Below are 15,527 nucleotides of genomic sequence, written 5' to 3'. Positions count from 1 at the left end.
CTCCAGACTCTTGCTGCTATCCCTTAGCCTTTGCTGTTTAACAGTTACTCTGTTCTTTATTTTTAAAGACAGGATGAGTCCACGGATTTCATCCTTGTGGGATATTCACCTCCTGGTCAGCAGGAGGCAAGACTCATTGTGTCTAAAAAGAAACTTATCAGGTAAGCATACATTTTTCTTTTCATACAGGTCTATGACAGGGAGTGAAGCGCCTACCACACAAGGATCCGCATCTATCATGCAATTGGATCTAAGATAAAGGCTTTTTGCCTTTTAGGTACAGAAGGACTGCAGCATTTAAGAAGTTAATCCTAATTTTAAAACCGATCCTTTCTGGGTCTTAATAATCCTTATAGTTTAAAGATTCATATTGGGGACACTATTTCTCTTAATCAAATATGGCACTTATTAGTATGAGCAGGACACCTTGGCTAAGGGATGTAGGAGGTTAAAATTAAGGATATCCCTTATTTCGTAACCTTTTCTCTAATTTTTGATGGGAAGTTTATTTAATTTAATATCCTAACTTGAGGGCTTTTATATTTCTAGACGTTTGCCTGATATACAAGGAAAAGTCTGATTAATATGGAAAGCAGTTTTTTTTTTTTTTTTTGTTAACTGAAAGCATTTTCACACTTTTTTTTTTTTTTCCTTTGTTGAAAATATCAGTTCCGATCACGTGATCCGCACTTCCGGTTTTGCGGAGCAGTTGTAGACGACTGCAATCTTGTGCTTCAGAGCAAAGGATGTGCAGTTAGAAGTTTTTTTCTTATGTCTGCTTTTAGTCTTCTACGGATCGTCTCAGAGGAGAGGAAATCTCTACAAGGAGTTTAGTTTTTCCTCTCTGACAGGTAGGCGCCTCAGGCAATCAAAGGATTTTATTCTATAACGTATTTAATGTTTGTTTTCATTTTATGCGCCATGAATAATTAATTTGTTATTATACACACTGAATAATACATTTTTGTAAATTTTATTTTTTACTAGTGGGACCTTTTTACTCCATAGCATGGACTCTGAACAGAATCGGTCCATTTCTATGGATACATGTTTGTTTATTATGCTTAGAGGCTCAAATTGTTCTTCCTATGCAATTTTGCTCCTCTTGTTTAGCTAAAACCTTTAAAATTTAAGGATAAATTACTCCCTTCTGAGCCAACTGTCTCTCAGGATTATGCTGTGCGTGACATGCCTCAGCTTTTGCCTCAAATGTCCCAAGCCTTAGTAGTTTCTCATACTGTGCCTTATGTGTCCTCTCAACCTCCTGGGGGTGTTTATTTACCTGGGGATATTGCCGCTCAGGTTTCCTTTGCTGTTACAGTGGCTTTATTTGCTTTCCCTTCCTTGGGTGTAAGCGCAAGAGAAAAATCTAGACGTTTGCCTGATACAAAGGTTCCTGACTCCAGACAACTGATCAAGAGTGGCTAATGCAGTTCTAAATAGGATAATTATTCAGTAGCTTCTAAAGGTGAGATCTCAGACTTTGACTCTTTAGCAGAAAAATCTTTAGAATCTGAAGAAGTAAATTTTAGATTTAAGCTTGAACACCTCCGGTTATTATTGAAGGCGGTCCTAGCTACGTTAGATGACTCTGAACCTTAAGTTGCTGCCAACCCTACTGTCTTCTAAACTGGATAGAGTATGATTCTCCATCTTGTGAGGAATTTTTTCCTGTTCCAAGGAATATGTCTGAAAGTATAGCTCAGGAATGGTATAAGACAGGGGTTCCTCTTTCCCCTTCCCCTGTTTTTAAAAAAGTTTCCTGTTGTTGACTCATGACGCACTGTACCTAAGGTTGAAGGAGCTATTTCAACTCTTGCTAAGATAACTACAATTCCTATAGAGCACAAGAAAAATAGACCTAGAGGTCGTCAGACCTCTTATATTTTCATTTCTTTCATAACGTTAAAGGTCCGTCTTCCTCTTCCAAACCAGATTAACCCAGATCTTCTTGGAAATCCAACCAACCCTGGAACAAGGGAAAACAAGAAGCCTTCTGCTGACTTAGCATGAAGGTTCCACCCCCGATCCCAGTGTGTATCTGGTGGGGGGCAGGCTTCCTCCTTTTTTTTTTTTTTTTTTTTTTTTGGTCACGCCTGGATATAAGATGTCCCAGACCCTTGGACAGTGGGCATAATATCCCAGGGTTACAGGATGGGATTCAAGTCTTGCCCTCCAAGGGGCACATTTCTCCTGTCAAGACTGTCCTCAAACCAAATAAAGGAGGCCTTTTTAAACTGTTTAAAAGACCTATTTTCTCTGGGAATTATTGTTCCTGTTCCTCTAGCATAACAGAACAGGGTCTAGGATTCTATTCAAATCTATTTGTGGTTCCCAAAAAGGAGGGAACTTTTCACCCCATTCTAGACCTAAAGTGTCTCAACAAATTCCTCAGGGTTCCGTCCTTCAAGATGGAAACTAATTGTTCCAGTCTTCCTCTGGTACAGGAAGGTCAGTTTATGACAACCATAGACCTAAAGGACGCTTACCTTCATGTTCCCAATCACAGGGAACACCATCAGTATCTTAGGTTTGCATTTCTGGACAAGCACTTTCAATTTGTTGCTCTTCAATTTGGTCTAGCCACGGCTCCCAGAATCTTCACAAAGATTCTGGGGGCGCTATTGGCTGTGATCATATCCCAGGGAATTACTGTTGCGCCTTATCTAGACGACATCTTGGTTCAGGCGTCATCTTTTCAACTAGCACAATCTCATACAGAGATGCTGTTGTCTTTTCTTCATTCCCATGGGTGGAAGGTGAATTTGGGGAAAAAAAAAAATATCTTGTTCCATCTACCAAGGTGTGTTTTTCTAGGGACTATAATAGATTCCCTGTCCATGAAGATTTTTCTGACAGATCATAAAAGACAAGATTCTTGCTTCCTGCCTTTCTCTCCAGTCTGCCTTTTGTCCATCTGTAGCCCAGTGCATGGAGGTGATTTGCCTCATGGTGGCATCCATGGACATCATTCCTTTTGCACGGTTCCATCTTTGCTGCAGCTTTGTATGCTCCGTCAATGGAACGGAGATCATTCAGATTTCTCTGGTGGTGGCTGTCACAGTATCATCTTCTTGGGAAATTGTGACTACAGACGCCAGCCTGTCAAGCTGGGTTGCTGTTTGGGGCCCTCTAAAGGCTCAGGGCCTTTTGGTCTCGGGAAGATCTCTCTCTCTCTCTCTCTCTCTCTCTCTCTCTCTCTCTTTCTCTCTTTCTCTCTTTCTCTCTTTCTCTCTTTCTCTCTTTCTCTCTTTCTCTCTTTCTCTCTTTCTCTCTTTCTCTCTTTCTCTCTTTCTCTCTTTCTCTCTTTCTCTCTTTCTCTCTTTCTTTCTCTCTTTCTCTCTTTCTCTCTTTCTCTCTTTCTTTCTCTCTTTCTCTCTTTCTCTCTTTCTCTCTCTCTTTCTCTCTTTCTCTCTTTCTCTCTCTCTTTCTCTCTTTCTTTCTCTTTCTTTCTCTCTTTCTCTCTTTCTCTCTTTCTCTCTCTCTTTCTCTCTTTCTCTCTTTCTCTCTTTCTCTCTTTCTCTCTTTCTCTCTTTCTCTCTTTCTCTCTTTCTCTCTTTCTCTCTTTCTCTCTTTCTCTCTTTCTCTCTTTCTCTCTTTCTCTCTTTCTCTCTTTTTTTTCTTTTTTCTCGAGAGCTATCTTCAATGCTCTATCAGCTTGGCCTCAACTGTTGTTGGTCCCGTTTATAAGATTCCAAACGGACAACATCACCTCAATGGCTTACATCAACTACCAAGGAGGGACTCAGAGTTCCTTAGCGAATTAAGGAGGTGACTCCCATTCTTCAGTGGGCAGAAGCCCACTATTGTCTATCTGCCATCCACATCCCAGGAGTGGACAACTGGGAAGTGGATTTTCTGAGCAGACAGACTTTTCATCCCGGGGAGTGGGCTCTCCATCCGGAAGTGTTTTCTCAGATAACCCTGAAGTGGTGGGTTCCAGAGTTGGATCTGATGGCTCCCGACAAAACACCACAGTTCCAAGGTACGGTTCAAAGTCAAGAGATCCTCAGGCCGTTCTGATAGATGCCCTAGTGGTTCCTTGGAGGTTTTCTCTGGCTTATCGGTTTCCTCGGTTTGCTCACCTTCCACGAGTCATCGCTCCTATCAAACAGGAGAGAGCATCAGGGATTTTAATAGCTCCTGCATGGCCTCACAGCATATGGTTCAGATCTGGTACAGATGTCATCTCTACCTCCTTGGAGGTTACCTCCTGAGCAAAGACCTTCTAATTCAGGGTATTTTCCTCCATCCAAACCTAGATTCTCTGAAGCTAACTGCTTGGAGATTGAACGCTTAGTTTTGTCCACACATGGTTTTTCTGAAGCGGTCATAGAGACTATAATTCAGTCCAGAAAACCAGTTACTTGCAAGATATGGCGTAAATATCTTTATTAGTTTGAATCTAAGGGATTTTCCTGGAGCCGTGTGAGGATTCCCCAAATTTTTGTATTTTCTTCAGGATATCCTGGATAAGGGTTTATCAGTCAGTACTCTAAAGGATCAGATTTCTGCGTTATCTATCCTTTTATACAAACGGTTGGCAGATCTACCAGATGTTCAATCCTTTTGTACAGGCTTTAGTAAGAATCCGACCTGGGTTTAAACCTATTGCTCCCCCATGGAGCTTTAATTTAGTTCTCAAAGTTTTGCAGCAGGCTCCATTTTAGCCAATGCACGTTTTTGATATAAAAAGGTTATCCTGGAAAGTTTTGTTTCTTGTTGCCATTTCTTCCGCTCAGAGTATCTGAGCTTTCAGCTTTACAGTGATTCTCCCTACCTTATTTTTCATGCTGATAAGGCGGCTCTTCGTACCAAATTGGTTTTTTTCTCTAAGGTGGTTTCAGATCGAAACATTAATCAGGAAATTGTTGTTGTTCCTTCATTTTGTCCTAATCTTCCTCCACAAAAGGAACGTCTCTTGCATAACTTAGATGTTGTGCGGGCTCTAAAATTTTATTTACAAGCTACTAAAGATTTTAGGCTATCTTCTGCCCTGTTTGTGGGTTGTTTTTTGTTTTGTTTTCTGGTAAGGGTCAGAAGGCCACTTCTACTACTGTGTCTCTGGTTGAGAAGATTGATTCGTTTGGCTTATGAGACTGCTGGACAGCAGCCTCCTGAGAGTTACAGCTTATTCAGCTAGGGCTGTCTCCTCTTCCTATGCTTTCAAAAATGAAGCTTCTGTGGAACAGATTTGCAAGGGGGCAACTTGGTCCTCTCTGCATACTTTTTTCAAAATTCTACAAATTTGATTCCTTTGCCTCGGGTGAGGCTTCTGTTTGGAGCAAGGTTCTACAAGCGGTGGTGCCTTCTGTTAAGGTCATCCTGCCTTTTTCTCCCTCCCTGTTCATTCCGTGTCCTCTAGCTTGGGTATTGGTTCCCACTAGTAATTGGAATGACGTTGGGGACTCTCCAAAATTTATGCTTACCTGATAAATTTCTTTCTTTCCGGACATGGAGTGTCCATGACCCCGCCCTCTTGTCTTTTTATGAATTGGCAGTTGTTTTTTTTTTCTATAAACCATAGACACTTTTTCACCCTTGTGTTTCTTTCCATTTCCTTCGGCTGAATGACTGGGGGTCATGGGTAAGGCAGTTACACTTAACAGCTTTGCTGGGGTGCTCTTTGCCTCCTCCTGCTGGCCAGGAGTTAAATATCCCACTAATAATTGGAATGACGTTGTGGACTCAATGTCCAGAAAGACATTTATCAGGTAAGCATAAATTTATTTATTTTTTAGTGTGTTTTTAAAAAAAAAAAAAAAAAAAAAAAAAAATTTAATTGTATTTGTCAATTATTCAGTTATACTGTATGTATTGGTCTTTTTATCCTATGTTTAAAAACCTGTTATCTAATTGTCCGTACTGTGATCAGTTAGTAACTACTTTAAATGAGCTGATTAAAGTAATCATTTTACAAGGTTTAACATCCTTTTAAAGTCTAGGTAAGCTTTCATATAAAATACCCCAATTTCTCTTCCTACGTTCAGGCAGAAAAAATCTTAAAGGAACAGGAACGCATTGCATACATTAACCCAGAATTAGCGCTAGAAGAGAAAAGCAAAGGAAACGAATACTTCCAAAAAGGTCAGTACTTATTTATTAAAAAAGAAATCGTTTTGTGTTTAATTTATTTTCTATGCAAAGACAGACTTACGCCTAGATTTAGAGTTTTGCGTTAGAAGGGGTGCGTTAGCTACTTTTTCCCCCCCCCCCCCCCCCCCCCCCCCGCACCTTTTAAACAACGCTGGTATTGAGAGTTCTCTGAAGGGCTGCATTAGGCTCCAAAAAGGGAGCGTACAGGCATATGTACCGCCACTTCAACTCTCAATACCAGCGTTGCTTACAGACGCGGCCAACTTCAAAAACGTGCTCTTGCACGATTCCCCCATAGGAAACAATGGGGCAGTTTGAGCTGAAAAAAAACCTAACACCTGCAAAAAAGCAGCGTTCAGCTCCTAACGCAGCCCCTTTGTTTCCTATGGGGAAACACTTCCTAAGTCTGCACCTAACATGTACCCAGAGTCTAAACACCCCTAATTTTACACTTATTTACCCCTAATCTGCCGCTCCGGACACCGCCGCAACCTATATTATCCCTATGAACCCCTAATCTGCCCCCCCCAACGTTGCCACTACCTTACCTACACTTATTAACCCCTAATCTGCCAACCGGACCTCACCGCCACTATAATAAATGTATTAACCCCTAAACTGCCTCACTCCCGCCTCAAAAACCCTATAATAAATTTTATTAACCCCTAATCTGCCCTCCCTAACATCGCCGACACCTAACTTCAAGTATTAACCCCTAATCTGCTGACCGGACCTCGCCGCTACTCTAATAAATTTATTAACCCCTAAAGCTAAGTCTAACCCTAACACCCCCCTAAGTTAAATATAATTTTTATCTAACAAAATAAATTAACTCTTATTAAATAAATTAATCCTATTTAAAGCTAAATACTTACCTGTAAAATAAACCCTAATATAGCTACAATATAAATAATAATTATATTGTAGCTATTTTAGGATTTATATTTATTTTACAGGCAACTTTGTATTTATTTTAACTAGGTACAATAGCTATTAAATAGTTATTTACTATTTAATAGCTACCTAGTTAAAATAAGTACAAAATTACCTGTAAAATAAATCCTAACCTAAGTTACAATTAAACCTAACACTACACTATCAATAAATTAACTAAACTATCTACAATTATCTACAATTAACTCAACTAAACTAAATTACAAAAAATAAAGATTACAAGAATTTTAAACTAATTACACCTACTCTAAGCTCCCTAAAAAAAAATAACAAAGCCCCCCAAAATAAAAAAATGCCCTACCCTATTCTAAAATAAAAATTTAACAGCTCTTTTACCTTACCAGCCCTTAAAAGGGCCTTTTGCGGGGCATGCCCCAAAGAAATCCGTGCTTTTGCATTTAAATAAACATTACAACCCACCACCCACATACCCCTAATCTAACGCAAAATCCCCTTAAAAAAACCTAACACTAAGCCCCTGAAGATCTCCCTACCTTATCTTCACCACGCCGGGTATCACCGATCCGTCCGAAGTCTTCATCCTATCCGGCAAGAAGAGGTCCAGAAGAGGGTCCGAAGTCTTCATCCTATCCGGCAAGAAGAGGACATCCGGACCGGTAGACATCTTCATCCAGGCGGCATCTTCTATCTTCTTCCATCCGGCGCGGATTCTATCAGGCAATTAGAATTAAGGTAGGAAAAATCTGATTGGCTGATTGAATCGGCCAATCCGATTTAAGTTCAATCGGATTGGCTGATCCATGTCCATGTGAGGGAACATGCCTCTCAAACCTACTGAGCTGCCTTGCTGACATTTTTAAAGGTAAGTGCTAACTTTATATTTTCTGGGAGCATATGCAGAAAAAAGATGGCACTTTGAAGTCAGTATTATGGGACAAAAGACATCCTTCTTTGGATTAGGGAATCATTTTATTGTGGGCAGTATGGCAGGCACTGGGGGCGAGGAGACTAAGGCTCAGAGGTGGTGGTTTACTTTTTATTATACTCCCGACGGGAGGTTAATTGCCCATGATGGGTGGGGTTAGCTGAGGCAGGAATTTCTGTTGCGTGCTTTTCCCCTACACTTCGGAGATAGCTTTGTCACAGATTATTAGCAGTGTTGCGGTTACCGGACTGCAATTTAGGGAGAGAGAAGTTGAGCCACAGATTATCTCTCTGAATATTCACTCCGTTGTCAGTCAGGTAAGCACCTCAGCAAAGTTAAAGCTGAGGTGTAGAGGTTGTCTGGAGTGTTTTTGTGATAAGTTATTATTTTACTACAGAAAAATAAAGCAGTTTTTTTTTTTTTTAAATTTAAAGGAACAGTAACTTTTTTTTTTTTTGTTTGTGTGTGTGGTATTTTCTAAATAAACTGTTTATTTGCGATTAAAGATGGACCAAGAGGCCCTGCAGGATGTTACATGTTTTGATGCTAATGTTGAACCACCAATCCCTTTCTGTTCCTCATGTATTGAGAAAACTTTGCATTACAGGGATAGACTTTCTTTCTGCGTCAAAATTGTCTAGGACGGATGGTGTTCAGGAATCTTCTGACCATGTTCAAATTATGCCGCAGCTGTCCCAAAATTTATCGTCCACACAACCAGTGCACTGCACTTCCTCTCTTACTCCACCTGGGGTTACGTTGCAAGACATCGCTTCCCTCGTCCTCTGCGGTATCTGATGCGTAGTCCGCTTTTCCCATGCTGCAGGGAAAACGCAAGAGGAAATGTAAAGACTCAGTGAGTAAAGTTACTGACACAGTCATGGCTATTCCGAATGTCCCCTCTCAGAAATCTGAGGAGGAAGATACTTCGGTAGCATCTGAGGGTGAAATCTCAGACAGTGTAATTCCTTCTGCTGATACTGAAGTTGCATCCTTCAGGTTTAAGCTGGAGCATCTCCGTTTGTTACTTAAGGAGGTTTTGGCTACCTTGGACGACTTAGACACTGCTGTCATAGTCAATCCTAAGAAGTCTAATAAGCTAAACAAGTATTTTGATGTACCTTCTTTGGTGAAGGTTTTTCATGTACCACATCGAGCTACAGAAATTATTACCAGGGAATGGGAGAGACCGGGTATCCCTTTTTCTCCATCTCCTATATTTAAGAAGATGTTTCCTATATCAGACTCTATCAAGGAATCTTGGCAGACGGTCCCCAAGGTGGAAGGGGTAATTTCCACGCTAGCTAAGAGGAACACTTTTTTCCCATAGAATATAGTTGCTCCTTTAAAGATCCTATGGATAAGACGTTGAAGGGGTTACTCAAGAGGGTGGAGCCGCAGTGGGTCAGATCAAGACCTAATAGGAGTAAGACGTGAACAGACGTATCCACACGCTGAGGATGTGCGCATACTGAATACAACAGGGACACTTGTTAGCTGAGGAATCTCGGCCTACAAAGGCTTAACTACACAGGAACAAGTGAGTCCCCGGTTGGTATGCGGAGGATACGCATGGTAAGCCGTCTTAAACTCTATTGCAAACAATGAGTTGTATACACTTGTGACTAAAGATTATAACAGTAACTTGTTACTCATGAAACACAATGAAGGTTGCTATACATGTCTATATACAAGCATGGGAACAGCGAGAGCTGACTTCATTATAATTAAAATATCTGCACTACCAGAAAACACCTATTTAGTTTAAGTATATTTGGGTTACTCAAGAAGATGTCTGTACACCAGGGTTTACAATGGCAACCTGCAGTGTGTATTGCTACCGCGGCGGCATTCTGGTTTGATGCGTTGTCCGATTCTATTCGGACAGACACTCTCCTTGAAGAGATCTAGGATAGAATCAAGGCCCTTAAGTTGACCAATTCCTTTATTACGGATGCTTCCCTACAGGTTATTAAACTGGGAGCAAAGATTTCCGGGTTTGCCGTTCTGGCCCACAGAGCTTTATGGTTAAAATCTCGGATGTGTCATCTAAATCTAAGCTTTTGGCGATTCCTTACAAGGCAAAGACCTTGTTTGGGCTGGGATTGACAAATTATTTCTAACATTATGGGATAAAAGGGCCATTTCCTCCCTCAGGATAAGAGAAATAAGCAGAAGGGACGTCAGAGTAATTTTCGTTCCTTTCGAAACTTCAAGTGCAAGCCTTCCTCTCCTCCTTCCAAGCAGGAACAGTCCAAGCCTTCCTGGAGGCCCAACCAGCCTTGCAACAAGGGAAAGCAATCCAAAAAGCCTGCTTTTGACTCAAAAGCAGCATGAAGGGTCTGCCCCGATCCAGGACCGGATCTTGTGGGGGTCAGACTTTATTTCTTCGCTCAGGCTTGGGTTCGGGATGCTCAGGATTCCTGGGCGGTGGACATTGTGTCCGAGGGATACAAACTAGAGTTCAAGACCTTTCCTCCCAGGGGCAGGTTTCTGCTTTCAAGATTATCTGTAGACTAGATAAAGAGGCGTTCTTATACTGTGTTCGGGACCTTTCCGACTTGAGAGTGATAGTTCCTGTCCCAATGCTGTGGTTTTACTCCAAGCTGTGGTTCCCAAAAAAGAGAGAACCTTCAGACCAATTCTAGATCTCATAAGTCTAAACAAATTCCTCATATTACCGTTCTTCAAGATGTAAACTATTCGTTCCATTGGTTCACGAAGGTCAATTTATGACAACGGTATATTTAAAGGACCCGTACCTGCATGTTCCCATCCACAGGGACCATCACAAGTTTCTGCGGTTCGCATTTCAAGACAAACACTTCTAGTTTTTGGCTCTTTCATTCGGCCTTGCCACAGCTCCCAGAATCTTTTCAAAGGTTCTGGGATCCCTATTGGCGGTGTTCTGGTTGCGGGGCATTGCAGTGGCGCCTTATCTGGACGACATTCTGATTCAGGCGCCATTCTTTCAACAAGCATAATCCAACACGAAAATGTTATCCTTCCTGCGATCTAATGGATGGAAGGTGAATTTGGAAAAAAGTTCCTTTAGTTCCAACTACAAGGGTAGTTTTCTTGGGAACCATAATAGATTCCTTTTATCAATGAAAAGTTTTCTGACAGAAGTCAGGAAATCAAAAAAATTTTGATTCTTGTCTAGCACTTCAATCCTCTCCTCGGCCATCAGTGGCTTAATGTATGGAGGTAATCGGTCTGATGGTAGCCGCCATGGACATCATCCCGTTTCCACCTCAGACCTCTGCAGTTATGCATGCTCAGACAGTGGAACGGAGATTATGCGGATCTTTCTCCACGATTACATCTGGATCAGGAGACACGGGATTCTCTTTGGTGGTTGTCTCAGGATCATCTCTCCCAGGGAACCTGCTTCCGCAGACCCACCTGTATGATTGACAACGGACACCAGCCTAATAGGATGGGGAGCAGTCTGTGGCTCTCTAAAGGCTCAGGGAACATGGACTTGGATGGAGTCGGTTCTGCTCATAAACATTCTGGAGCCGAGAGCAATCTTCAATGCTCTTCTGGCCTGACCTCGGCCTGGTTTATCAGGTTCCCGTCGGACAACATAACTTCAGGGGGGAACTCTGAGCTCCTTGGCCATGATAGAGGTAGCCAAGATAATTCAGTGGGCGGAGACCCACAACTGCTGTCTGTCGGCGAGTCACATTCCAGGAGTGGACAACTGGGAAGCGGATTTTCTGAGCAGACAGACCGGGGGAGTTTTCCAGCCTGATTGTTAAATGGGGACAGCCAGAACTGTATCTCATGGCATCTCGGCAGAATGCCAAGCTTCTGAGGTACGGGTGGAGGTCCAGGGATCCTCAGGTGATACCGATAGATGCTCTGGCAGTCCTTGAAAGTTCAGTCTCGCATACCTTATTCCCCTGTTCGCTCTCCTGCCTCGGGTCATTGCTCGAATCAAACAGGAGAGGGTGTCGTTGATCTTTATTGCACCGGCGTGGCCTCTCAGAATCTGGTATGCAGACCTAGTGGAGATGTCATCTCTTCCACCTTGGAGACTTCCATTGAGGAAGGACCTTCTACTTCAAGGGCCCTTCCTCCATCCAAATCTAGTTTCTCTGAAGCTGACTGCTTGGAGACGGTTAATTTAATTTTATCTAAGCGTAGTTTTTCTGAGTTGGTCATTGAGACCATGATTCAGGCTCGTAAGCCTCTGACTAGAAAGATTTACCATAAGACATGGTGTAAATATCTGCATTGGTGTGAATCCAAAGGCTACTTTTGGAGTAGAGTTTGGATTCCTAGAATTTTGTCTTTTCTCCAAGAGGGTTTTGAGACAGGTTTATCAGCAAGCTCCTTAAAGGGTCAAATATCTGCCTTGTCTATTTTATTACACAAACGTCTGGCGGATGTACCAGATGTGCAATCGTTCTGTCAGGCCTTGGTCAGAATCAGGCCTGTGTTTAAACTGGTTACTCCTCCCTGGAGTCTTAACCTTGTTTTTAAAGGACCAGTCAACACAGCAGATTTACATAATCAAGAAATGCAAGATAATGAGACAATACAATAGCACTGAGTCTGAACTCTAAAAAAACAAACGCTTCTAAAAACAATATAACCACTAAGCAGACACTCTGCTAACTAGTAATTGACACAGCTGCGCTATTGAAATAGCTTAATGTGTGCAGTACCAATAGGGAGATGTTACTACTACGTTAAATGTAACTATGATAAATATAACTGTGGTAAAGATCTCCAAACGATAAACAATTGGCTAAAATATGAAAAGTAAAATAAATGACAATTTTAACATCAAATATATGTATAATAAAAGCACAATAAATCACAATTCAAATCATAAAAACACACTATATCACAGTTAATCACAGTGTCGCAATAAATCAGTGCTAAAGCAGTGAAAAACAAAAACATAACATATGTCAAAAAGAGACAATGGATGAATTGTTTGTTGAAAGACAATTGTTTTCCTCAAAAATACTGTCTTTCATAATGTCTTTAGAGTCATAGAAAAGTCTTTTTGATAGAATAACAGTGTTAGTTGTATTTCCAAAGTAAGGCCTAGATTTGGAGTTTGGCGTTAGCCTAAAACCAGCGTTAGGAGCCTCTAACGCTGGTTTTCACGGCTAACTCTGGTATTTGGAGTCAGTCAAAAAAGGGTCTAACGCTCACTTTTCAGCCGCGACTTTTCCATACCGCAGATCCCCTTCCGTAAATTGCGTATCCTATCTTTTCAATGGGATTTTTCTAACTCCGGTATTTAGAGTCGTGGCTGAAGTGAGCGTTAGACATCTAACGACAAAACTCCAGCCGCAGGAAAAAAGTCAGTAGTTAAGAGCTTTCTGGGCTAACGCCGGTTCATAAAGCTCTTAACTATTGTACTCTAAAGTACACTAACACCCATAAACTATGTACCCCTAAACCGAGGTCCCCCCACATCGCCGCCACTCGATTACATTTTTTGTACCCCTAATCTGCTGCCCCTAACACCGCCGACCCCTATATTATATTTATTAACCCCTAATCTGCCCCCCACTACGTCGCCTCCACCTGCCTACACTTATTAACCCCTAATCTGCCGAGCAGACCTGAGCGCTACTATAATAAAGTTATTAACCCCTAATCCGCCTCACTAACCCTATAATAAATAGTATTAACCCCTAATCTGCCCTCCCTAACATCGCCGACACCTAACTTCAATTATTAACCCCTAATCTGCCGACCGGAGCTCACCGCTATTCTAATAAATGTATTAACCCCTAAAGCTAAGTCTAACCCTAACACTAACACCCCCCTAAGTTAAATACAATATACATCTAACGAAATTAACTCTTATTAAATAAATTATTCCTATTTAAAGCTAAATACTTACCTGTAAAATAAATCCTAATATAGCTACAATATAAATTATAATTACATTGTAGCTATTTTAGGATTTATATTTATTTTACAGGCAACTTTGTAATTATTTTAACCAGGTACAATAGCTATTAAATAGTTAATAACTATTTAATAGTTACCTAGTTAAAATAATTACAAAATTACCTGTCAAATAAATCCTAACCTAAGTTACAATTAAACCTAACACTACACTATCAATACATTAATTAAATACAATACCTACAAATAACTACAATGAAATAAACTAACTAAAGTACAAAAAATAAAAAAATATCTACAAACATAAGAAAAATATTACAACAATTTTAAACTAATTACACCTACTCTAAGCCCCCTAATAAAACAGCAAAGCCCCCCAAAATAAAAACTGCCCTACCCTATTCTAAATTACTAAAGTTAAAAGCTCTTTTACCTTACCAGCCCTGAACAGGGCCCTTTGCGGGACATTCCCCAAGAAGTTCAGCTCTTTTGCCTGTAAAAAAAACATACAATACCCCCCCCCCCCAACATTACAACCCACCACCCACATACCCCTAATCTAACCCAAACCCCCCTTAAATAAACCTAACACTAAGCCCCTGAAGATCTTCCTACCTTGTCTTCACCATACCAGGTTCACCGATCGGTCCTGAAGAGCTCCTCCGATGTCCTGATCCAAGCCCAAGCGGGGGGCTGAAGATGTCCATGATCCGGTAGAAGTCTTCATCCAAGCGGGGCAGAAGAGGTCTTCCATCCGATTGAAGTCTTCATCCAGGCGGCATCTTCTATCGACATCCATCTGAAACGGAGCGGCAGCATCCTGAAGACCTCCGACGCGGAACATCCATCCTGGCCGACGACTGAACGACGAATGACGGTTCCTTTAAATGACGTCATCCAAGATGGCGTCCCTCGAATTCCGATTGGCTGATAGGATTCTATCAGCAAATCGGAATTAAGGTAGGAATATTCTGATTGGCTGATGGAATCAGCCAATCAGATTTAGCTCGCATTCTATTGGCTGATCGGAACAGCCAATAGAATGCAAGCTCAATCTGATTGGATCAGCCAATCAGATTGAACTTGATTCTGATTGGCTGATTCCATCAGCCAATCAGAATATTCCTACCTTAATTCCGATTGGCTGATAGGATTCTATCAGCCAATCGGAATTCGAGGGACGCCATCTTGGATGACGTCATTTAAAGGAACCGTCATTCGTCGTTCAGTCGGCGGCCAGGATGGATGTTCCGCGTCGGAGGTCTTCAGGATGCTACCGCTCCGTTCCAGATGGATGTCGATAGAAGATGCCGCCTGGATGAAGACTTCAATCGGATGGAAGACCTCTTCTGCCCCGCTTGGATGAAGACTTCTACCGGATCATGGACATCTTCAGCCCCCCGCTTGGGCTTGGATCAGGACATCGGAGGAGCTCTTCAGGACCGATCTGTGAACCTGGTATGGTGAAGACAAGGAAAGAAGATCTTCAGGGGCTTAGTGTTAGGTTTATTTAAGGGGGGTTTGGGTTAGATCAGGGGTATGTGGGGGGGGGGTATTTGTATGTTTTTTTTACAGGCAAAAGAGCTGAACTTCTTGGGGCATGCCCCGCAAAGGGCCCTGTTCAGGGCTGGTAAGGTAAAAGAGCTTTCTCCAACATTGGTGTGTCCGGTCCACGGCGTCATCCATTACTTGTGGGATATTCTCCTCC

General features: G+C 41.7%; 1 protein-coding gene across 1 annotated transcript in view; it reads left to right on the top strand.

Annotated features, from left to right (window-relative positions):
* STIP1 (stress induced phosphoprotein 1) overlaps positions 1 to 15,527 on the top strand; it is a 141,505-nt gene that overhangs the window by 29,387 nt on the left and 96,591 nt on the right. Inside the window, exon 9 of the mRNA XM_053689245.1 lies at positions 5,991 to 6,087. Coding sequence (XP_053545220.1) covers positions 5,991 to 6,087 — 97 coding nt within the window. The remainder of the gene's footprint in view (positions 1 to 5,990; positions 6,088 to 15,527) is intronic.

Source organism: Bombina bombina, chromosome 7 (assembly GCF_027579735.1).
Source record: "Bombina bombina isolate aBomBom1 chromosome 7, aBomBom1.pri, whole genome shotgun sequence".
NCBI lineage: Eukaryota > Metazoa > Chordata > Amphibia > Anura > Bombinatoridae > Bombina > Bombina bombina.
Note: the sequence above shows the minus strand (reverse complement) of the source record. Positions and strands in the feature narration are given on the sequence as shown.